Source organism: Homalodisca vitripennis, chromosome 4 (assembly GCF_021130785.1).
Source record: "Homalodisca vitripennis isolate AUS2020 chromosome 4, UT_GWSS_2.1, whole genome shotgun sequence".
In the NCBI taxonomy this organism is placed as follows: domain Eukaryota; kingdom Metazoa; phylum Arthropoda; class Insecta; order Hemiptera; family Cicadellidae; genus Homalodisca; species Homalodisca vitripennis.
In genome coordinates this window covers 73123071-73149929 of record NC_060210.1, presented here as the reverse complement: position 1 = coordinate 73149929, position 26859 = coordinate 73123071, and the positions used below count along the sequence as shown (strand labels likewise).

Below are 26859 nucleotides of genomic sequence, written 5' to 3'. Positions count from 1 at the left end.
ATTCGTGCATTTTTACCCTTGCAGGCCTTTTTTGTAAGCCCGATAGCGGGCGAACCGTTGGAGCTAGCTCGGATCTGACGAAAAATTCATGGTCAGGAATGAAGTAAACTACAAAAATGGTCCAGTGACTTTTTGCTCTATCTTCCATGGTTAATCGACAAAACGCTCGAACATTTGACATTCCAGAGATTTTTTCAATAAAAATAATGTTTCGAACCGTTGGTCGTAGCTCAATTCTGATTGACCCATCAAATTAGCAAATTGCGCCATCTACAGAAAAGGTCCAGTGACTCCGTATCTTTTGCCGTATCTCCGTTGGTTTGGCCGTAAAACGTGATTATGTGCAATTTTTGGTCACTTTTACGTGAAAAATTTGTTTATGGGGTCGATAGCGGCGAAACAATTGGTCGGAGGTCAAAATGAAACCAAGTTTAGATTTAGGAAATAATATGATCTACAAAAAAGGTCTAGTGACTTTTTACTATATCTCCATTAGTTTGACCGCAAAACGCGATTAAGTGAAAATATTTTTAAATTTTCGCCTACAAATTTACATTCCGGGCTTGATAGCGGCTAATCGGTTGGTCGTAGCTCAAAACAAACTTTCAACGGGATTTATGAAATCACGTGATCTACAAAAAAAGTTCAGTAACATTTTGCCCTATCCTCAACGGTTTGGCCGCATAACGCGTTTTTAAGTTTTGATTTTTTTAGTTTTACGTGAGATTTTGTTTTCTGGGCTCTATTTCAGACAAAATCTTAGTTCTAGCCCAGATTAAAAATTTGATTTTAAGACAACATAATGCGATCTACACAAAATGTCCAGTGACCTTTTACTCTATCTTCCATGATTTAGCCGTAAAACGTGATTATATTGTAAATTTCACTTAAAAACTTACTTGTCGTGCTCGATAGTGACCGAACCGTTGGCCCTAGCTTAAATGTAAAAACTTTTGTAAGTAGCTATTCATAGGATCTACAAAAAAGGTCCAGTAGCTTTCTGTCGTTTATCTTTCCGTAAGCCTGATAAATGCTATAAATGGCTAATTCTTTGTCGTCAATTTTAGGTGTTTTAAATTTTGCTACTATAATTAGTGCGATTCATGCTGGTTCCAGATTGGACTTGTATTACTCCGTTAACGAGTGACTATAACCCCTCCCTTCCACATCGGGAGTTGGCTGAGCGTTAGTGAAGCTTCAATAGTAGATAGGGACAGAGTGCTTTTTAAAAGGAAATAGTGATTCCTTATTAACACTCTGGTATGGAATGAAAATTTCCGAAGTAATATAAACCCCCTCATCAACGTGTTATTTTGATAAAAATTACTGTACACATATTCTCGTAGCACAGACACACATTTTACAGAAAAGTACCACGCGTTCTAATAACTCCCGATAACATTAACCCCCCTCCCGGGAATTTCCTGGTTGATGCACTCCTGATTAAAACAAACCCCCTGATCAACTTAATAATCTAATAAAGGCAGTTTTAAATTTATTTACACTAAATCTGTTTACACAACAGCTGACCGGTGCAGACTTTTATCCCAAGCGTTGTACCGACTAAACCATAGGTCGTAGATCAAATCTGAGGTCACAATTGAAACACAAAATTAAATTTCCGACAAGAAAGGTCCAGTCACTTTTTCTCGTATCTCTAACGGTTAAGCCGTAAAACGCTCTCAAAGTCAAAAGTTTGGGTAAATCCGGAAAATTAAACTATGGTATACATACGTCCTCTGACTTTGGTTAAAACCAAATTCTTCTTGTCTCCAAATTTCACGAACACATAACTTAACTCTTCTACCACATCAATTGATTAATATTATACACCACACATCTTTTGGCTGAGCGTTAGCGAAGCATTACGACCCGTAAGATTCTCGAGAACGGATACATAAAATTTGGAAACTTCACGTCTGAATTTAACCAAACACCGAACTATGCTTACCCCCGAATTTAGCCAACACCCAAATGGGGGCCTGGGGGCGTAGCCCCCAGCGAGCCGTAGGCGAGTATTTAGATATAGTTGGCTATACAAATGTTCAAACGTTCCTTTGAATTCTGAAGAAAACAGCTTTAATTAATACCAAAACTTCATTGAATCAATATAGTTCATATTTAGAATGATTAATTTTGGCTCCTAAAGGTTTTTTTATACTTAACTCAAACCAAAACGTATGGTGACTGTCAAGATCCTTCTTTATTAAAATTTTTTGAAATTTTAAGTTATTTGTTTGGAATGTATTAAAATTGTATGTATGTATAATTGCGTGATTTTTACACAATTTTTCAGGGAAGATGTTTAAAAGTTGCCTTATCTCAAATGAACGATTTGTTTGGTAGCCAACTGGTATAAAAATTCTACCTATTGAAATTTAAAAAAAAATCTCATTTATTTTCAGACTTGGGATAAAGTTTTGGGATATTTTAAAGTTTTATGACTGACTACAATATATTCAACAACTATCTCTTGTACTTCTCATAGTAATTTCGACGCTTTAGGAATAACTGTCTGCACCAGTCTACACAAATTAAATGTACAGCATAACTTAGATTTGGATATGTACATACCTCCTTGCCATGGGCCGGTTTGGGGTTAGTCAAGTACATAGTACAAAGGAGATGGGAGAGTGACAGCACTACCCCGGCAGCCACGGCCTCCTGCAGTCTGATGGGCAGCAGCGCGTACGTCACGTAGATGAAGAACATGGTGGCCCAGACAGGACTGAGGGACACGCTCAGGCTTAACTCCAGGATTAGGAACGTGGCCATGATGACGTAAGAGACGCCGATCAAATAGAGTTCGTTGAGAGCGGGACGTGACAACACTCCCACTAAGCCTGGAAAAGTATTAAAGTATTGCAAGGTTGAATGACTTAGCAAAATTACATTTACAAGTAGAAATGAATAAATCATTTTAAAAGCATGAACAAATCGGTTTACACGTGACAAATATTACATCGAAGCTCCTAAAGTTTCCTCAGTATTTTCTCGTCGAATCGTTTAAAATGTAATTTATGGAATAAATTAACATTTATTATGGCAGAGCTTGGGATGGATACATTCTGTCTGTTCGTACTTCTTGCTTTAGAGCTAATATTTCTTATAAGTAAAAATGGTTCAATAAATACCTTTCTAAGTTCTAATTTTGGGAACGGCTGGACTAATAAAAAGAATTACTTTTTTATATTCGTTGAAGTCTGAGTAAGGCTTTTATGAAGAGAAAAGTCGGAAAAGTTTCTTAAATATTTTAGGATTTGGGAAAATAATGATTGTATTTAAGAAACATAATCCAAGTGTAACTGACAATAAACAGCTGTTGACACTTTCAGCTTAAGTTTTCCAAAAAGGCAGAAACATTTCATTAATCTTAAATTTTAGAAAATAACACCTATTCAGAGCTTGGCCAATTGTGTAACTTGATTGCAAAATCGAACTTACGATTTAGTTTTTATTACAGATTGCGCTAAACTATTATAAATCCACCTTAATGAACAAAGCTATCAATGATTGCACATAACGTACGCGAAACAGATTTACTCTCTTGTATATGATATTTTAGTGTGCTTTAATAAAAAACAGGTGATGCAAAAAACACGCCTCAATGAGATATTCTTTCCCAGACTACAGACCCGTTTTCATTTAATTCCCTGTACGACTTAAAAACGTAGTCAACAATCTCTAAACTGTCTAATGTCTAATGAAAACATGGTCTACAATGATACCAAAAAGCGTAGAGAATCATTAATCTCAATAAGAGTTGAAAACATCGTGGTTAGAAGCTTTTACAGGCCTGAGCCTCATAGAGCTTAGGAGGACTCAGAAATATTTATTCCTTGATTATTAAAAAATCTGAATTTTGCACAGTTCATGAAGCTTTTATTATGCCTTAATGTATGAAGCATATTGTATTATAAGCCGTCAGCTTTAAACTGAACTGTATTCTTGCCGACTAAAACGATATTTATATGAACCCGGATGAAATATTAGATATTATGTATAAGCTAGTGTACGTATCTTCAGTTAAATATATACGTGCCAATATCTCAGGTTATGTAACTAAAGATAATCCCCCAGATAATGTAGTGTTCTCCTATTAAAATAATAGGATTTCAGAAATTTCCCATCGTTATATGTTATTGAAATATAACACACTACGTGGTGTTCTATTACAGTTTTGAGGATTCAAATATATTTTTGTAATATTATAGTGTTTTAGTTTTATAATATATAATGACGGCAAATGTTCAAATTCCTAATATCTTTTGAAATCATTCATCGTAAATAAAGAAACCTTAAACAAAGTAATACACAGTTTTATATGGTTTACGTAAAAGTAGATCAGTTCTCATATACCTATTGTAAGGAGACCATATGTACGTGCTATCCATTGTTTATACGAGATATTTTTGATATAAAATATTGTTTTCCAATATCTGTACTACTGTAAGAGATGAATAAAAATACCTTAACATGTCTCTATATACATACTATAAATTATCTATCGTAAACAGATTGTTTAGATAAATAAAGAGTACAGTTATAAAAAAGTAAGAAAAATACAATTAAAATAGCATATGTGAATTTTAAATTAAGTCTGATTCGTGAAGTACCTTTCATACACTGCAAGAATTACTCCTCTTTTACCTTCAGATAAAGTGTTGTATTAAATGATAAATACAAATACATAATTCATAATAACTACCATATCTTTTCATACCATACTATACATCCAAAAAAGAATTGTCGACAAAGGTATCTTGAATGATCAAACAAACGATATTTTGGAACAAGCTATTCTCGGACAAACTATATTGAAACGAACTATATAGCCTACCTGCATAAACGAGTACACAGGTAAGGAGGGTGATGGTGGTGAGAAGGGCGGGGGGACTGACGTGCAGTCCATCTGTTGTTACGTTGACGGCAAAGGCGAGGTGGCCTACCCCCAGTACCGAACATAAACCCAGGAGCAACCCCAACAGGTGGGTCATATGACTCTGGTTCGTGTGGAGGAAGTACCTCTGGTAGAGCATCTCAACCTGGATCATCGAGCAATATTTTTGAAACACTGAATCCTACGATAACTAAATTTCATTCCTGTTGGATAAAAGTAATTGGATTCCAATCTTCAACAGCCCTGCGGCTGCGTCTGTGTTTTATCTGAACACGTATTTCCTGACTACATTACTCTGCAAAATTGTGTTTCCATCACAAATAACATATAATATTATTTTTTTGTACTTGAATATGTTTAAGTAAGTGGATATTTATAATATTAATGACGTAAATAGTAGTTTATTAAATTAATAGTAGTATTAATAGTAGTAATTATTAGTAGTAATTATTAGCTTTAAAATGTGTTGAATGTACATTAATATGATCCTAAAAAATATAAAAAAAACAGTTTATAAATATTTTCTATAAAAAAGGAATACATAAACACACTAATTATATTTTTTCCCAAACAAACAAACCTATAAAAATTGAATAATAGTAAGGGTATTAGGAATTTTATTTTGGACTTTGGAAACGTTTTAAATAGGATGAGTAAGAAACAATTGTCAGAGACAGGCAACTGAACTGAAACCGTTGGAATCACACATAACTCGTTCAAGAGTTATTTATCAGGTTTGAAACAATTTAATTCCATCAATGGCAATGAAAAGAGTTATTAAATATTTCCGCGAAACATAGATTTGAGAAGCAATTATACTTGATCAAATACCTTATACGTTTATATAGCGAATTTAATAATCTATCGTTTGGAGAAATTATTTTAATTACAAACAATAAAACTCTCCTCATTAAACAGCCTATTAACTCTTCATATTATCCCCTTACAGATACTGCCTTAAACAGATTGAACAATGGTTTTATAAGTCTTCTGTAAAATATTAACAAAATATGTCTATCAATCTTATATTCAACTTCAATTGATAGTCACGGCAAGACAATGAATTTAAAATACAATGTTTTGAAAGTTAAAATACACGTAATAAAAGTTAAAAGAAATGCAATACAATATTATGGGTTAATATGAAAATTAGAGATTATGAATTTGTCTGTTTAAGTATTTTTCCACGGAGAAGGTTTACCTACTAGGCGCACTGGTTTCACTTGCCACCAGTTACATTTTCAAGCAAATATTAAACATTTTGTTTACTTGGCGAAGTTTATTGTTCTTTCCTTCGGTTAGGATCGAAGTGTGAGATACTTATTTGGTCCATGTAATTAATATATCTTCGAACAGTAAATGTGATACTTTTTTGCCGGACAATATAAACTTATATTGTTATATCTAGAATCAGCATTACCTGGAGGTTTTTGAACCTATGTGCTGTACACAATTTATTTCTTAACCGTGTCCAGTAGGACTTTTTGGTGGCGTGTCTGGCCAGGACAGTCTCAGCCCGCCGACCCTTCATCTGCAACAGCGTCTCCTGCGCCTCCGTATCCTCGTCCGGCTCCTCCTCTTCGCGCAGGCTCTCTCCTCGGCTCTGACATAAAAGTAACTATGAATAATTATGAACAGTGAATATTTAACATCATGACCAACTAGCATGAAAATTACTGAAATAGTGGTAAAGATTCTGGTTTCGTAAGTTCAAATAACGTTTTACTCGAATAGTTGTGAAGTTGTAAAATGTAACCATGAACTTTATTCTTTAGATGTAAAATTTATTCAAAATTTTAACAAATAGACTTACCATCATAGAAGGTCTCCTGCTCTTCGGAGTGCTGGGGTCGCTGTAGTGTTCGATGACCTCCCAGTTTGACTTCCTAGGGATGGCAGCGGCGGCAGCAGGCTGGACGTCCTGTACCGGGGTGGACCTGCCACTCGCGTTGGGCGGGGAGTTGTCCAGGATGTGGCGGGAGCTCTGCTTGAGACTGGCACACCTCCGAGACCAGCTTGGGCGTGGCCCTTGGGACTCCTGTGCACAGCACCGAGGGTACAGGCTATTTCACTGGTTTAATATATTTATGGAAGACGTATATGATTAACATAAACGGCCTTACCTCATCGAAAGTAGCGCGTCTGGTGGCTCGAAGACTAAATCTCTTCCTCCACTCTCGCCGCTCGCCTGTTCCCTGGATAATAGGGGAGTCGCCGGCCATCGTAGTGCTGGCCAGCTAAACTACAGTCTTATATTGAGCTCCATCTTCTCTGTAACATAATACAACATAGGTTACGAATGCGTGCAAAAATATAAACAACAGTTAATTATGTCGATACAATTGCAATCTGGTTATGATTCGTATTATTTTTAATTATTTACACGATCCGTCTGTAATATCTTTAATCCTTTGTGGACTCACTCATTCACTAAATAAAGTACGATGCATTATTACGTTTATTTTTATTAAGAGTATTTGTATTTTATTATAGTTGATCGTCCTATGAGTGAAGTCTTACTAACGCAATTACTCACATTATTTATTACTCGCATTATCTATAATAAATACGTGCGTTTTAAAGAAGAGTTTTAAGGTTAGGCTAGATTAGAGCTCGCTAACTCGCGTTCTATATTAATTTATAAAGGGTATCTGATTCAACTAACACTCGTTAATTAAGCCATCCGCATGTTTCCTAATATACTATATGTTCTTACACACAAAAATACATTTCTTCAAACAAACAGAAAGAAACATAATATATAACATTTATTGATACAAAAACAATCATTACTTAAAGAAATTGAAATAAAATAATACTCAGTAACATGAGAGACTATCATTTAAACAAAAAATACTACGTTTTTTTTAAAATAAAATGCAGAACATTTATGCAATTGACTTCTTAATTAATGAAGAGAAAATCTAGGATCTCAGGGGACTAAGCTTGTTTAGAGGTTCCATTTATAACATTAAAAATTAGGCTACTGAAATTAGCCACGCTCATACATGACTAAAAAAGAAACATACCAGTGCTAAAATAATTACATCAATACTATTATCACTGAACATCATTATGCCATTCATATTAAATTAAATTGGTGACATTACATAAAATTATACAGACGTGGACTTTTTCATTCAAGAGTAGGAAAAAATCTATTTTATACTTGAATGTTCATAAGACTTCCAGGATTTTCTAAATAATGTAATTACTTTTTAATTTTTTAAAATGAAAATTTGTACTTTTTTATTTTTGCATATAATCAGAAATTTGTTATAGAGTGTTGGTGAAAAAAATGTGTAGGTTTTCTTAACAAATGTACTGCATGGTTTAGGCGTAGCTATAAGTTTCTGATTTCTAAGTTTCGTTTTGTATTAATTACAATCCTGAGGAGCATTCCCATTTTTATTGTAAGAGAAATCTCAATACTTTGGAAATAAAAAGATTTTTCAGAGGTAATATTTAAATAATTTTTAATAAGGGCCATGAAGGTTCTTATTTGACGTTATTAAATAATTCTTATGCAATGATTTTGTTGAATTTATATAATATTAATATTTATGTTATAAGTACCTGCCCAAAATAATAATCCATATTCAATTATACTTTAAATTAATGACAAGTAGAATATTCATAAGGTTTTTTCACCTCACATGTCTTGAAAAAATAAAAATATCATATTGAATTGTTTGATTTGGTTTTTCAATCTACAATATGGATTTTCCAATTTTCATCTTGGTCCAATATTAAACGTTAATATTTGACATAGTTTGTTTTCCTACTTCCTTACAAGTTGCATTGCATAAGGATTCTTTATTTAAACATTCGACACGTTTATACGTTATTGGCTCCTTAACACACACCCCCTTTCTTAAGCTAAAAATAATATATTTATATTTTTTTTTAAATTCAATAACATATGGTTCGCCAAAAAACATCACTGTATTGCCATTAAATCAAAAGTAATGTGTTCTTTAGTGGAAATAATATTATCTTCCGTGTATGACAGTGCTGTGTCATCAGCAAATGAGGCGAGGTTACCTTAAAATTTACCATTATAAAAATAATTTATGTGTATTAAAAATAAAAATGCATCCAACACAAAACCTTAGGGTTACCTTTGCGTATAAACTCCATTTCAATGAAAAATAATCAATTTCTACACATTACTTTCCGTTTGCTAAATAACTTTCAAACAGTTAAAAGCTACTCCTCTAATTCCGATAAAAAAAATTTTCATGATGTATGGTGTCATAAGCTTTCTTTAATATTAAGAAATAAACCAGTTGTATATTTTCCATTATTGAAACTGTCGCAAATTTCCACACATAAAGTGTTGCAAAGCATGTTCAGTACTTAACTTTCTATCTGTATCCAAATTGGTTTGACTAAAATAAATGATAGTACCCAATAATCTAACCAATTTTTTATTATCTTTTCAAGAACTTTTCAGAAAACAGAAAGCAGAGAAATCGGACGATAATTATTGCATTCATTATTCAGGCCACCTATATGTATTGGGATGACCAAGGCTATTTTAATTGGTCAGGAAAGACACCAGTCTTCAAACTTAAATGAATTTTATTTAATAATACATCTATTATTTGTGGATATATTGTTCTAAGGAGGAAAGATTTTATTCCATCGATTCCCGGGAACGTTTTTATGGATAGTATTGTGTTATGGTATCTTCACGATTACATACTCAACTAACATTGATTTTATCTGTGGAACATAATAATAAAAAACTCTTTTACATTTAACATTTTAAAATTTATCAGGTTTTCTACTTAACTCAATATTCATAAAATGTATTAGCAACAATTTCTCGATTATTTTCAATTTAACCAATAACATTTAACGAGATGCATTTTGCCTTAGATTTCTTCTAATTTGTTACCTCATTTATTACCTGCCAACTTTTTTGTATCATTGTTATAATTGATAAACTTGTTTTGAAAAAAGAATTCTTAAGCTGTCTAATTTAAATTTGAAGTTTACTCTAGTATTTGACATAAGATTTTATAATTTAATTTTGTAGATGTTTCTAGTTTTGAACATTTTACTTTTTATTTTTATACAGATATGGTTGTTAATCCAAGGCTGTTATTTATAAGTTTTGATCTTACGTAATATAACCGTTAAAAGCAATTAAAAGCTTAAGTTGGGATATTTTAATGTCGTTTCAAATTTAGAAAGTTAATCTTGCCTGCTATTGGTTTTTACGAAGCTGGATTAGGTGAACTCATGGCTGGGCGGTCTCGGGGCGAGGTAATTCACCTGGAATAAGCTCTCCATAACAAATCTCCCTGGTTCAGTTCTTGATAGCCGGTCATGCTACACTCACACACGGATGAGAGATACACAATCATACCGGTTGAGTTTGTCTTCATTGTAGTGATAGCCAAGTCGGCTTATACAGTCAGTTTTAAAAACCATATCTGAATAAAATAGATGAAATACCATTTAAAATAAAATTATTCACATAGTAAACCAATACATTTAAATAGTAACTGAAATTATCATTTTATGAATATTTACCGGTTATCCGAGTTTGCGAAATAACCCCTGTTACCACAGAGAGGTCTGAATGTTACCGGCAAGTGGATTGTGTAATTGTTCTACTATATTTTCAGCAGAAGATAGAGTTTCCTGTTGAGGAGAAAGAGACCGTAAGTAAGAACGAGGGACAGTTTTCAAATAGCCCCTGTTACCGCAGAGAGGTCTGAATGTTTGCCGGCAAGTGGATCGTGTCATTGTTCTGCTGTTTTTCAGTAGAAGAAAGAGTTTCCTGGCGAGGAGGAAGATACCGTAACTAAGAACGAGGCACAGTTTGCCAAATAGCCCCTGTTACCGCAGAGAGGTCTGAATGTTTACCGGCAAGTAGATCGTGTAATTGTTCTAGCATTTTTCAGTAGAAGAAAGAGTTTCCTGTCGAGCAGGAAGAGACCGTAACTAAGAAAGAGGTATAGTTTGCTTAACAGCCCCTGTTGCCGCAGAGAGGTCTGAATATTACAGACAAGTGGATAGAGTAATTGTTCTGCTCTTTTACAGTAGCAGAAAGAGTTTCCTGTCGAGCAGGAAGATACCGTAACTAAGAATGAGGTACAGTTTGCTAAATAGCCCCTGTTACCGCAGAGAGGTCTGAATGTTTACCGGCAAGTTGATATAGTAATTGTTCTGCTCTTTTACAGTAGAAGAAAGAATTTCCTGTTGAGGAGGAAGAGACCGTAACTAAGAACGAGGCACAGTTTGCCAAATAGCCCCTGTCACCGCAGACAGGTCTGAATGTTACCGGCAAGAGGATTGTGTAATTGTTGTACTGTATTTACAGCATACGATAGAGTTTCCTGGCGAGGAGGAAGATACCGTAACTAAGAACGAGGCACAGTTTGCCAAATAGCCCCTGTTACCGCAGAGAGGTCTGAATGTTTACCGGCAAGTGGATATAGTAATTGTTCTGCTCTTTTACAGTAGAAGAAAGAGTTTCCTGTTGAGGAGGAAGAGGCCGTAACTAAGAACGAGGCACAGTTTGCCAAATAGCCCCTGTTACCGCAGAGAGGTCTGAATGTTTACCGGCAAGTAGATATAGTAATTGTTCTGCTCTTTTACAGTAGAAGAAAGAGTTTCCTGTTGAGGAGGAAGAGACCGTAAATATGAACGAGGCACAGTTTGCCAAATAGCCCCTGTTGCCGCAGACAGGTCTGAATGTTACCGGCAAGAGGATAGTGTAATTGTTCTGCTGTTTTACAGTAGAAGAAAGAGTTTCCTGTTGAGGAGGAAGAGACGGTAACTAAGAACGAGGCACAGTTTGCCAAATAGCCCCTGTCACCGCAGACAGGTCTGAATGTTTACCGGCAAGTGGATATAGTAATTGTTCTGCTCTTTTACAGTAGAAGAAAGGGTTGCTGTTGAGGAGGAAGAGGCCGTACCTAAGAACGAGGCACAGTTTGCCAAATAGCCCCTGTTACCGCAGTGAGGTCTGAATGTTTACCGGCAAGTGGATATAGTAATTGTTCTGCTCTTTTACAGTAGAAAAAAGAGTTTCCTGTTGAGGAGGAAGAGACCGTAACTAAGAACGAGGCACAGTTTGCCAAATAGCCCCTGTTACCACAGAGAAGTCTGAATGTTTGCCGGCAAGTGGATCGTGTCATTGTTCTGCTGTTTTTCAGTAGAAGAAAGAGTTTCCTGTCGAGGAGGAAGAGACCGTAACTAAGAACGAGGCACAGTTTGCCAAATAGCCCCTGTTACCGTAGAGAGGTCTGAATGTTTACCGGCAAGTGGATCGTGTAATTGTTCTGCTGTGTTTTACGACTCGGGTCTCCCTCGAGTTTACACAACTAGTCCAAATAGCTTGCCAAAACTTAACAGCTGTTTAGCCGGCATGACCAGATGGGAGATTTACGTTCCCTATTTATCAACTTTACTGAAGAAATACTTTTACCTGCTGAACACGAAAGTACAGGATGCAGATCTAAGTATAAAAATACGTGTATATGCGCTTAACACGACAGAGTTAAGTTTCTTGATATAAAAGCTCATATTAACATCTATTAATACATCTCATCAAAGTGAATACAAAAAATATCTGTCAGTAAATAATAAATCTCTAAGTAAAGCACCTTTATACACTATTTTTCTCTAACGTTTACAGTAAAATGCTGCTTCATGTTTAAAACAACTGCTCAGCAGTTTTATTTTAATGTGTATTGTTTTAATATACCTAAGCGAATAATAACTATACCAGTCTCAACAAAAAAGTACAGGTTCATTATTATTAAGAAAATAAGGGACTAATAAAGAAAGAAACAGTGTAAAGGTATAAATCGTCCTTGATAAATTAAACATTATTTTTAGATAAGATACTACCTTATAACTAGTACATATTACACAGTTTCTATAAGCTATAATTTATTAATCATACACGAAACATACAACAATAATTTATTTTATGCGTAGTACTTAAAGCAGTATTGTTTTTCAAATATTTTACATTTCAACTAGCTATGTGGGGTTCAATTGATACCGATATATATAATATAGAGTGATAAGCATAAACAAATCAAGTACTGGTATGTTCTTCGTTCAGTTCTACTTTGTCATAACACTATTTACGTTAGATGAATTACAGTATATACTAAACAGTTACGCATAACTATCTTCTGTGCCTATAATATACAGGAATAACACTAACACAGTTATGTTACTCACACGTATTCTAATGAGGCAATTCTTACAATTCTCATACTATTGTGTACTTTCTATAAAGAAATTTCGAATACGATATATGACATGAGCACGAACTATATTTCATAAATATAAAACGCCAAAATGAACGTTAGAATGTTGAGCATCGAACTTGTAAAAGTTACTAATATTTGAAAGTTATTGCAATGCGAGGAATTTAAAGGAATAACAATCATATTCCTTGTTCTAAAATGAAGAAAAATCGGAAACAATATATTGATCGTTAATATAAGTTATAATATCATGTTCTCAAATGTACAAACAATAATAACCCGGGATCCGGAACACAATTTGCATTATATAAGCAAACAACCCACTTTTCGTGAAATAGGGGTAGAGATAATTCCCCCTAGCGACAGCCAGCTCGATTTAACCCTTAGTATTCTAAGAACAGAATTGATATTGTAGTATATTTTTAGCTATTGAACGTAGCAGTAAAATACCTTACATCGTCAAATTTAATTTTAGTTATTTCAATCAAAGCAGATTGTACAATCAAAGATTGTATCCAAAACAACGTGTCACAGTGATAGATAAATTAAATGTTGTACTAATTACAATTGTTTTAATAAAAAACTCGGACAATATATTCATGTATTACGATATATACATCTATGACATAATAAACACTCCTGAGATAATCGATAGTCACTCAAAGATATTCCAATCTCCTGATCCATTTTAGATTTACATTTTAAGAACAGTGTTTTGGGGTCTTGAAGTCGTAAAGTGAAACAGTTTTTATATGATTCGTATTCCCTCCAACATTCCATGATAATTTATTGAAGTGCTCCGACGATTTCAGTAACAATAAGAGTTAGCCTTTTTATCCCAATGACGAAAGTGTATAGTGCAACTAAAAAGTTGCTGCGGTCAATATAAGTCTGTTCTGGTCGTTAATTCACCCCCAGTCTAATCTATTTACAGTTCCACAATTGATTTATGCTGTTGCACTAACCAAAACAATTGTCTCATATGTTGGTTTCGGAATTCAACTTAAATTCGGATTAAATTTTGGTGATTAAGTGGTTTTGATATTTTTATCAATAAATATGTATAAGGGGTATATGCTTCTAGTATAAGGGCAAGAGTGTGTTATCCCCATTTGCTTTTCAATAACTACAGTAAAAATGCCAGACACAATGCTAAAGGAGCTAACCAGATTATATTACTTTATGTGCAAACATTCACAGCTTTATTTGATGAGGTAGTATTTATAACAGCGTTTAAATAGAATTTCCATGGCATTAGATGGATTATTGATCATTGGCGCAATCAAAATTTAAAATTAGATAATAACTTCGTCTCTGCAATCTGCATTACACTACTGATCAAGCAGTTTGTAGTAATTTAATAGTTACTAAAATTTCAATGTAAACAAATGTTTCTGCCTCTTTGACGAACTTAATCTGAAAGTGTCAGTTCACTTTGTATTACGTGTCGTAGCGCAATCTGCCCGATCCAATATAAAACAATCTAACATCAACAACAATTTATAAATAACAAATTTATTAAATAAACTATTTAAATCGGACCAAATCATGAATCTAAACCATTCTCGAATCCCCTTCAACATACACACACAAAATTTCATCAAAATCGGTCCAGTCGTTTAGGAGGAGTTCAGTCACATACACACAAGCACAAGATATATAATATATATATATATATATATATATATATATAATATATTGTAAATATAATATAATGTAATATTATATAGATTATAAATATAATATAATATATAAATATATATATATATATTATATTATATTTATAATCTATATAATATTACATTATATTATATTTACAATATATTATATTATATATATATATATATTATATATATATATATATATATATATATATATATATATATATATATATATATATATAAAGATGCAGCGGTTTTAAAAATACGAATCATGGGTTAATAGGTTGTATAAACTTTTTGTTTAGCCTAGGTTATAGAGTTGACACAAATTGGTTTTCAATATTTTACCAATGAGATCCAGTGATGAGTGTGAACGAGTCACACGAAAAAGCGATGAGAAATCCAAATATTGGGGCAGTGATACATACAATGTAATGTTTAACATGGCAATAATAACCACGCAGTCTAATTCTATCTAAACACATTCGTATTCGTATGTTTTAGATTGGTATTCTATTGCGAGGATTAAAGCTCTGGATCACCTTTCCGTCAAGAATTCCCATATTTAAAAACACAGGAAGGTGCAATGTTTCGTTGTTAGCAGCGATGTTATGTACATGCTCAGTTGGTAAACTTCGTTGTTTAAGCTTGCCAGATCCTGAAGGGAATTAACTCAAAGCCGTTGAAAACATTGGAATGGTTGGTCTTTTACAGTTCGTGTAATTTCAGTAATTTTTAACGAAGATGCTCTTTCTCTCTGTAGTATTTTCGAATTAACCTTAGTGTTTTTTCTCAAATAAAAAAAGATTTAAAACCATAGCACAAAACAATGTTTAATATGCTAACTTCTAGACGGAGGTGGAATACGTAACTTACAAATAACTACTTCTATATGTAGTATATCCACTGACACACTATACAAAGTACTATATCCACTGATGACATTTCTTGTCGAATAAGCTAAAATTTCATGTCTGTTTATATAAATTAAGTCTGTTTTAAGTGGACTCACAAATTGAATTGAATACTGGGTAGGATATGGCATACGTCAAAGTATGACTCATTAGGCTAATTGGTTAATTTTTCTAGCCGTCCGCAAGAGATAAGTTAAAATGTTCAATTGCTAACGAACATTTCGGATATGCCTTGCAACCTTTCTCACGATATTATTCCACTATATAAGCAATATATAGTCACTGATGGCTAAGTAGCTAGTGTCTCAGCTTATCCCAGGTTCCCGGGTTCGAATCCCGATTTAGGAATGGTATTTTCGCACGGTAACGAATAATCATCTCAGCCTAGCATGAGAAATGTGATACACGGTTACGAATTAGAGACTTTCAGATTTTCTACCAAGACATGTGTGTATTAGTACGGTTTTATTAACACATTTTGATGCTGTGATATTTTTACTATCGTTATGAAACTAAAATATTTTGTTTATTTTCTAATAATTGCACCTAATAGTTACATAAATGATACAGCAAGACGGGAAAATACAAACAATGTAAAATATTGTGTTGTCAACAGTAAAAATAATCACTCTTCAAAAAACAATTAGATAAGTTCTGACTGTCGTTGACAAGTTTGTCAGTTGGGACTCGCGACGCGGGACTCAGTACTCAGGGAAATTGTATTATGCTCTGTTGGGAATTTACGTGAATAACATTGACATTCCTAAAATAACTTTGTGGTGATGAGTTTAACTTTGTGTCTTGAGGCAATTAATTATGTTAATTTTTGAAATTGTATGGACTTTTTCGGTGACCACTAAATCTATTTAAGGTCTTGTATCACACAAATTTAAATATCTTTCATATTGATTATAAATATTAATTGTATTTATTCCTAAATTACTAATTTTACAAGAAGTTAAAGTGAGAAGTTTGTCGGGTCACTTGTGGAACACCCTGTATATGCTGATGTAATACAGTTTACCAATTACTAATAACTATAAAGGTGTTTATTGGGTGATCACGTTAAAATTGTTAAAGACTATTAAATATACAATATTCTCTTAATTTTGATACAATGATCTTTAGACGAAAGTTTAAATTTGCCACTTTTGCTTTGGGGTTCTATACAATATCTAGAGTAATACTTAGTAAACTAAATGATGAATTCGAAGTTTGGTTTACTAAATTAAGCAGGTAAATATCAAACCAAATGAACTGCTAATGTTTATGCAAGTGAGAAGAGAAACAAAGAGGTTTTACAGAGTTTTAAAACCTTGATCGTCTTTGAGGTTGGTTAAAACGAAATTCAATTACTAAAGATAACAATAAAAATTTTAAACACACCTTTGGAGAACGCACTTAAGCATGAGATAAATTTGAAAAATGTCAGCCCATAGCCACTTTTTTATATATAATTAGTATTTTGCCTCGTAATATCTTTTTGTATCAACTTTTGCGTAAAATCGTATATACAAACAATCTTTAAAAAAACCTGAAAAATTTTCAGAAAATGGGTTTAGATTGCCTGAAGAATCATGATTTCAGATAAGCCGTCGAGGGGAGAGTGTTTTTTTCTAATTACTACTGTTATAGAGAAACTTTAAGATGGGAACATCTACCTTATCGTAAAATGAAGGGTGCCACTTGTATTTCACATGGAAGTACGTCTTATTCGCCCGTAACGGAATGGCGTAGGGATATGGGCCAAAGTGTGCAACAATTACTGCTCACATTAAATAAACATAGAGAACTATTAAGTATGTACTTCATTGTTTCAAAAGATGATTCTGGTAATTCAGGAATACCGGTGGCAATTTTAAATTCTCGTCTAACCTTTTTCGAGAAATACGGTAAAGAAAATATTTTACTCAAAGCGGTAGTCTTGCCCATAAAATTATAGGACTTATGAATCAAGATGAGTCGGGTTTGTGAATAATTCATTTCATGTATATTAAGTAAGATACCTTCCATAGATCCTTCAATCATAATATGTGAGAAAATATTGTTGTTCAGTGTTGAGAACGGAACAGTAGCGTCTACTGACACGGTTGTCTGATAGATTTTTAAGTGTTGTATTTATGTAAAGCGGTATAAATAATGTCTGAAATGATATTTTAGTAATTTCTGTGAAATTTACCATAATTTTATTACGAGTTACGTATTCGTAATGTACGGAAATTATGTAACTTTAGAAATAAAAATTCACGGTTCTAATGGCTACGGAACTGTATTATAGTATTATAGTACTTTACCTTCAACAGTTCTAAAATTTGTTTTTGTACAATTATCACTACAGTATATATTTTGGACGAAAGTTCCATCGAATCCAAACAATTCCAACGTCAATAACATTTGATAAAACACACAGGTCTGATAAATAAGACATGTACACGATAAATAATGTACGGTACAAATAGATGGTTGGCCTACAGCACACGCTCAACCAAGGACTCGGCCGGTCGGCAGAGCAGACACTCTGACGACATACACATTGTCCTAAATGTGGTAACCTAAAAAACGGAAATTTTGAACTTTAACCCAGGTACGGTACCATATATGTCTCTACATTTATATGAGATAAAATGTTAAAGAGTAATTTTTAAAGAAACGCATTTTTGTGGCACTGTAGGCTACTAATTACAAAAATTTAATATTTCAAACATCCAGGCAATCATGTTAGGGGGGTTTTTATTACATCAACACTTCAAAAATAAACCACTGGATCTAAATACATAGAGAGAGAGAGAGGGAGAGAGGCTTAAAGGGAATGAAATTTCAATCCCTGGAGGTAATTTACGGTAAGGGGAGTGCAGGATGTGCATGCTGAGTCTCCCGCTGCTGACGCAATTTGCTATCTAGCTGAGTTTTTCATATCGACAATCTATATTCCATTTAATATTTCCCATTCAATAAATTTATTTTATTTATTAACATTCATTTCAGATTTTTCTAAAAAGCAGACTATTAACAATTACTACATCAGGTTTTATCTTGTATTCTCGAAACCACTTTACGAGTTTAATAAGTTTTAAGCTTGTCCAGATTCTAAATTTTACTTTTTTATGTATTTAACCCACTTGGTTTTGATAGAACAAAAAAATATATTGTTTTATTACTGCACTTCTTTTTAACTTAGTAACATTGTAGGATAAAACCTTTCATACATATGACGTATTAATTAAAGATTTATTATTTATTTGCGCTAAAAATACAACACTAAATAATGCTTATGGCTTTAGGAAGTATTAGTTCTTAACAAACGTCGTTTATTCTAAATAAATAAACTAAACAATGTAGTGTAAGATTTATGTCACATTTACATTAGTATTAAATATAAAAAAAGAAATGAAAGAAGGAATATATCTCAATAACAGGTCTACTGGACCTGACATTAATTAACTTATAATAACACATTTTTCAATATCACATTAACGTTTTTTTTCAAACAGCATTTATATATTAACATATAAAGTTCTTTTCAAAATCCAGAAATAATGAATTTTTAGTACAGATACAATATATCCTAGACAAGTTCCAGTATCCTCCGTGTCAAATGCATGGCAGCATGGAGGCAAGTTTTGCTTGGGTTTATCTACAAGGAAAAGCAGGGATACACAGTCAATAAGGCCCAGCAGAGCATTGCTATGGCAGGAGTGGCGTGACTGAGCCCTGCGACTACCGATTTACAGTCTGTGCCATAATCAAGTAGCCTAGTACTCAGCTGTGAGCTCTGTGGAGCGGCGTATTGGAATGAAACGTAGAGAGGGGAGTTGAGAAGTCGCTTGAGTTTATAATAGTGGCGACATTGTGAAATATTGTCGATAACGTTGGATTTCTGTATTTTACAGAATTTGTCAGTGGCAGTGTTGCTTTGTATAAATATTTGTGTGATCGTGTCATCCTGTAAAATAGAATTTTGCCGCCTCTTTCTTGTGGATCATTCTTTAAAGGTCAACCCGACAATGATCGTCATAGTCCAGAAGTCGAGAATCAATTCGCATTGTATTAGCACATGGTATATTTTCTGTTTAATCGATGTAGAGATTTCTCCTACCATTAAAAATCGATCGTCAGCCGCATTAGTTGTGTGGAAGTCGATATTGGAGGGCATTAAAAGGTTTAAATAACATCAAACGACATCGTATGTATATTAGCTTGACACACTTAAAACCAACCGCCAGGCACGTAAATACATCACAGTTAGCTAAAAATTTACATACCGCCTATTTATACACTTTCAGCCTCTTTATCAACTTATATGATAGTAATGTAAGTATTATTTATCTATCAGACAGTAGTTATTAAGGGTATTGAGGTTATTAGAGCATGAGCTGAGAATAAGATTATAGTTTGATATTTTTAAACTCTGTTGGTTCCTTTACAAGAAGACATGAACTACCGGAACACCTTTTATTTGGACATAAGTACAAGACAACTGAATATATCAGTGAATATTCCAGTTCTTGCCTATTGGTTCACGAGAGATACCGAAGGATTTACTCTATGGAAAAGCCCAATTCTGGACACTCATTTCTGAAAAGTATAGCAAGTATTGTTTTCAAAAGACCTCCTAACTTAAAGAACATTATAACGAAACCCAAACTACCAGCTGATTTAGATGTAGAAACTAAATTCAACTAAGCAGATCCATATAATAAATCAAGATACCATGCATGTAATCAAATGGAAGAGTCATCAGAATTAAAATAAAAAAGTTTACAAAATAATTGCTGATGAGACATGTGATGAGAAAAACATAGTGTACTAAATCGAATGTAAAAATGCTCCAAAAGACTATATTGGCTGTACAACAAACGATCTAAGAATAAGAATACAAGTCACCGTTATGATTGAGAGCATAATGATGAATCAATACAATTTGTCATTCTTGATAAAATACACAACGAATCATTTGAACATTTGTGGACAGTAAAACCAATATGAACAATTCATAACAATTTAAACACTTCAAAATTAAGAAATTTAGAACAGTCATGTAAAATTGTCACAAAATCAAAATTTCCTTACAGACTGAATCGTCCGTAATTACTTAAGATCATTTAAACACTCATCACATCTTTATAACCACAATTTAAACCTTGTGGTTATAAAACTACAATTTTAAATGCTATCTTTATTAAATTACTAATGTGATTGTATTTTATGTTATTGGTTTTATTATGTGTTTATTTTTGTTACATTGTACCTGAAGAAACGTAATGACCAGCTATTCGACAGTCACCACATCTCCTGTGACTGATAGAATTAATTCTGATTTTTAGGGGCTCCATGTACGGCCGTCGAGCAAACTTGACTAACGTTACCCAACAATTTCAAAAGAATTAAACATTTCTCAATTAAGTTCATATTTGACTACTTCCCCAAAATACCCAATATGCCACTAACAAGCTTGAAAGAATTCAACTGATTTATGAAGAAATGAAAACAGATGTACTTGTATTAACTGAGAACGGTTTTGACTACAAGAACATGGACCTATGCCAAATTTCACATTGGCCATTTCATATTGCCGACAGCTTTCAAAGGGGGAAAAGTCGCGATTTTTGTTGGATAAACTTTCACTTTCTCTCTTTCCAATCTTCAAAATTATTGAAAAAGATTTTGAGGCAGTCGGGATAAAATTCAATTCAAACAGATCAACATTGAGCGGGATTGGAATCTACAGGTCTCCCAATGGGTATGAGAAACATTTACAAATTTTGAAGCCATACTGATAGATTTCACTAGCCGACAAAAGGATTATTTCCTGATGGGCGATAGTCAACATCAATCATGTTTTTGATGTCAACATCAATGCGATTAACAGTAATCATCCTCCACCAAACAATTGGTTGATTTTTTGAGGTCGTTTTACCTCGAGTTGTTAGTCAAAACGCCAACGTGGGTGACACAGCCGACAATCGACACCACCTCCAACCTCCAAATGTGTAAATACTGCACTAATCAGGTTCTGATGACGGCGTATTATGGCTTGACTTATCCCTTATCTCACTTACGGGGTGTTGTGGGGAACTTTTGTAAACAATCAATTCATGAGAGTCTTTCAGCGGCAAAATATCAAGCGATCCAAATTATCGCTTAGTTTAATTTTTGAGAATTGTGCAAGGAAGCCTTAAAAAAAATCCAACTGTTGACGCTGCCCAGTCTCTACATCTTGAAAACAACTCTATTAGGTTTTTCTAAATGGGCCATGACGAATGGCAGAAATATACAAGAGAATGAGACTAGAAGCAGAGATAACTATCGAAGTGGTAGACACAGGACGGTGGTTTATGGACGCTTCCCTTCACAGGCAGGTGTTCATTTCGTCAACAAATTACCTGATTCAATCAAATACGCTTCAACGGCCAAGGTGTTAAAAACTCGTTTGAAACTCTTTTTAGTGTGGCAAACATTTATAATGTTGGCGAGTTTTGACACATGATTGGGAGAACACCGATTAAAAAGACTGACTGAATCTGTTGCTGGAAGTAGGAATGATTGGCGAATGAATGGATGTAAGTTTGCGAATTGCATGTTTGAATGAGATTTCTTGTGGTGTGTTTGACAAAAACTTGAGCGTGTAAAAAGTTGACTTTTGCAATATGTTGTAAAACGTTCTGGCAATAAAAAAAGATTTGATATAGTACAGCATTTCTATACTTATTGACCTTTTTTCTACACAGACGCGCGGGCACACACAAATAATGCTCGATTAATTTATAAAAGCCATGCTCATTGCTCAATTGAAGTAATACAAATGGTAATTCGTAAGTCTTATAAAGCTTGTGTTACACTGAATAAATACTATGGTATTGTTGTGTATCCAGTAGCGGAACAATTTTATTTACCTTAACCTTTGGCACGATTGTACCAATGTTTTACCGCGACATTGCACGTACATTTAGGTTTGTCTGATATGAAAGTAGCACTGCACAGCCTTATGCTATCTGAATGTTTCGATTAGATTGAAAATATGTCTATGAAATATTAAACCCGGTATGAACCATACATTGGTAACTAAAATTTGTATATTGTAGTTCTGTAAATAATTTACGGAAAGACTCAGATATACAGTATGTTTAGATTACGAAACATAAATTTCACTTTTTTGGAATAGTAGGTTTAAAAATAATAATTAAATGTCTTCTATACTAAAATCATACTCCTTTCATCACGTATACATCGCAGAAAATGGAAATAATATTTTATCAGTATCAATCACTCGGTTTAAATTACCTAACTTATTTTTGGTTCTAAAATAACATTGAATATTTACAAAAAAGTATAAAATATTATTATAAAATATTTTGTAACGGCGATTAAACAGGTTGTTTACGTTTCGAGTGGAGTTTTATTTAAATTAAAACAGTTTTAACAATTAAATGCCCTATACCTTTAAACTAATTGTAAAACTGATGTATTATTTGTATGTACTTCAATTTCCCGGCTGTTTGAAGAGGGTCTTATTGATTAGATATTCAACGTTTGCGCAATGACATAATTCATTCTTGTATCTAAATATAAAAGTACTATGGTACACTCTTCCCGTAAAATTCCCAATAATTCTCTTTGTTGAGTGGTACACTGTAGGGGGCTACGATATTTCCAAAACATGCAAACAATTAAAGTGCAATATAACATTTTATAGTCTTCGTCAACATTTATGTATTACAACGTTTGTAAAATAATTAATAACTTGACTTAAGCCCTAGTTCTTTTCGAACTTCTCCATCAATAAAAATGTCAAGTGGATCCATTGTTATTATATTTATCCATATTTCATTGTATGAACTATTCATTATTCTTCATTAGATCAGTAACATTATAAATACTAATTAAAGCCAAATTTGATATTTATTTTTTATGGCCTGATCTTAGCAGAACAGACGATGTTTCTTACTAAGCTGTAACTGTAGTAACTACTCTAAATCAGGCTTTAGTTTTATGCTTATTGCTAATTAGTATGATAGAGTTATAAAAGTCATAAATTTAAAACAGCATTAAACTTAACTACAAAGTTTGAAAACTGAGCTTACCAAGCTTTTCACCGTGACAAGTATTTCATAGTCTCTTTTATTTCCTAGAAAAGAAAGAATGCATAAGTTTGCTTATTATTATAACGGTGGCAAATTTTTATATACATTATAAACTTTTCTCGGTTAAACTAAAAGCACCAAAAGCATAATTAACATAAAATTACTAGTCAACGTTCAATATAAACTTTAACTGGATTGAACAACGATAAGGTCTTTAACTTTTATCTGAAAATGTCATGGGGTTTTCTTAAGTATGAAGCTTTCTATTTTTACTTGATTGGCAGATTCCATGGAGTAGGGGATCTTGGAAAATTTGCCTACGATGTGAACTGTTTAATTAGAGACGTTTGCTGAAAATAAATGGGTAGAATACGTCTTATACCTATCTTTAAATGAAATAAAAATCTGGAATCTATAACGATGTTCTGAGTGTATTTGTATTCCCATTGTCAATAAAGCAGTAATGATTGATACGATTAAGTATTTCGGAAGTCTAGTCCTTACCACATTGCACAACTTCCCTCCGGTTAGTACGTCTGATAGTAAGTTTTACCTTATCGGGATTTAATCACCATCGAGTACGAGTACTTTTGATAAGTTTTCATAATTTTAATATTTCATTGTGTCATAGTATACAGTTAAATCTAGAATAGACTTTGACGAATTAATCCAAACAAAAACTCTAACTTTGTATATAAACTGGGTCATGGTGGATGACGAACTAGTCCTGAGCACAAGCTAAATAATACAGGCTTTATTCCTATTTCATGTGTACACTACATGTCCAAAAATATTTATTTATTAGTTTATTCAGTTAAGTTTGACTTGTATTTTAGTCTTTCCCAAGAAATATTATGCTTACAAGTTAAAAATCAGACAAAAAACAGATGAAGTAAAGTGGAAATTAGCAAAACAAGTCAATAGACAACAGAATGACTTACATTTTTATAGTAGGATATACAATTTTGAAAGTAACGGTTAGGAAAAGGCACCCTGGAAAACCTGGAATATGTTAAAAAGGAGTTTTCCTTTTAAAAGCTAACATGTTTAGAATGCTCATCTACTAACAATACAGCACGACTATAACTTTTATAATACTGTTCTAGTGCATTGCCAAGGCATACAGGTCTCTTGTAAAGAACTAGAATACCTGGGTGAAGGCCAAGGACAAAGATTTAGTTTGTTATACTCTTAGGTGACGAATAATAAAATATTTCTTAAGAAGGATAAGCACTTTTCTATACTCTCTCGTATGAGATCTTAAAATGACCCACTTAACGTAGTGTGAGGGGCTAATACGTATTCTGAAGATCAAATTATCCTTGCTTTAAACTATTTAGTTAGGTGCATCATTATTATAATTAAGAATGTTATCGGTTAAAGCTGTGTCCTAGAAGCACTTAGTTTAATGTTATTTGCTTTACAAGCTAATTGTATTTTACTGGAAAATCTCTTATCCATGATTAGTTGTTTAGGATTAGAGTTACTAGTGCACATATTTACAAATACATACACGTTTAATAAAGTATCACACTAACAAGGCACCACGAAAGCAATGGTTTTTGTATCAGAAATAGAACATGAACTGAAAGTTATCTCATGTTTTGGTAATAAACAAGTTTATGCGTGCGTAATCAGTAGCAATATCGATACCAATACGGATGCCGACAACGTTACGAATCAGCTGTTACGTACAATCTCCAACATTCACTACTGACTGATATTGACTTGATAGACGATAATTTAGTGTCATGCCAATATTACCAGGACATTCCTGTCTGTTTATAATCATGAAAATGTCATATAACGCTCTAATTATTTTTCACAAAAAAACTAAATTTTGAAAAATATTAACAACCTCTGTTTTTTCATAAAATAAATACATTTTGGTTTCTTCTTGAAATAGATCTGAAAGAAAAAGTTGGTTTGTACTTTAAAACTTATTGGATATAATTGTTTTTTGGTATATATTACAGAAGAAAATATGGTTTCATGGCACTTGATGTCTTTATTTATTTGTCAGTTTCAACATTAAAAACTTGTAGAAAATTCTGAAAATGTTGTGTAAATTTTGTTGGGAATTAATAATTTACAAACCGTACTATGAATATGGAACACTTGTACAGCCCTCCCAATACAAATTTTAAAATATGAATAACAGAGTTTGATGAGATGTTGAGCATCATTGGCAAAACACTTTTAGTTGGTATAAAATATTTAAACATATTGAATATTATGGAACAACTGTTGTTTTAAAATTAAAATTTGTACGAGGGGACGAGACTGAGATTAAGGGGGGTCGGAACGAATTTTCGTCAAAATTATCGATTTTTAGATTTTTAGCTATCTAAATTCCTCTACTTTTTAGCTTTAATTTGATACCAAAATTACTGTTATTATTATTATATTTATTTTTTTATGAGACATTTTATTACAGTATGCACCGTAGTTTTTTCGTGGCTCCACCACGCCGACTGGGCTTCAATATAGTACTCACTCTAAAACTGTTACGAAAGATTTTTTTTTGTTATTATAGCTGTGTTGGCAACACTTCATCACGTGATACACTTTGGTTGTGTCAGTCAGATGTTCTGTTTATTGTTTGTCTGACTTGTTGGTTATGTTTGTGTTTGTAATGTTGTGACAGCTTCAATGTTGTGATTGTTTATGCTTCAATGGTGAAATTTAGTTACCAAAGTTATTGAAAGTGGTTGTAGTTTATATTTTTATTCGAAATGCCTCGCGTACCTAGTAAGACATTTAAAAAACGTAAAAGTTTATTCAGTGGGGTACCAGCTTGGAAGACAAACAATGGAAGTGGTGGTGATACTTCTGCTAGGCCTAGTGTTAGCTCCAATGTCACTGAACTTACGCCTACTCCTGGACCAAGTGATGATTGTAATCTAAATAAACAGAGCACATCAGGGAAAAAGTTAGTTAGTAGTTTAGATGAGTATGAGCAATACATAAGTATGAGTAACAATTGTAGTAATGATATTGTAAACTTGCTGAGTTTTGAGAAGTTGCTTTTAGACATAGCGGTTTACTCTCAATGCAATG

The 26859-nt window shown here is 33.1% G+C and overlaps 1 protein-coding gene across 1 annotated transcript in view; it reads right to left on the bottom strand.

Annotated features, from left to right (window-relative positions):
* LOC124359537 (adenylate cyclase type 6) overlaps nucleotides 1-26859 on the bottom strand; it is a 164019-nt gene that overhangs the window by 46376 nt on the left and 90784 nt on the right. Inside the window, exons 2-7 of the mRNA XM_046812351.1 lie at nucleotides 23800-23843; nucleotides 7024-7171; nucleotides 6714-6938; nucleotides 6321-6503; nucleotides 4841-5045; nucleotides 2575-2843 (exon numbers count right to left, since the gene is read on the bottom strand). Coding sequence (XP_046668307.1) covers nucleotides 2575-2843; nucleotides 4841-5045; nucleotides 6321-6503; nucleotides 6714-6938; nucleotides 7024-7122 — 981 coding nt within the window. The 5' untranslated portion in view covers nucleotides 7123-7171; nucleotides 23800-23843. The remainder of the gene's footprint in view (nucleotides 1-2574; nucleotides 2844-4840; nucleotides 5046-6320; nucleotides 6504-6713; nucleotides 6939-7023; nucleotides 7172-23799; nucleotides 23844-26859) is intronic.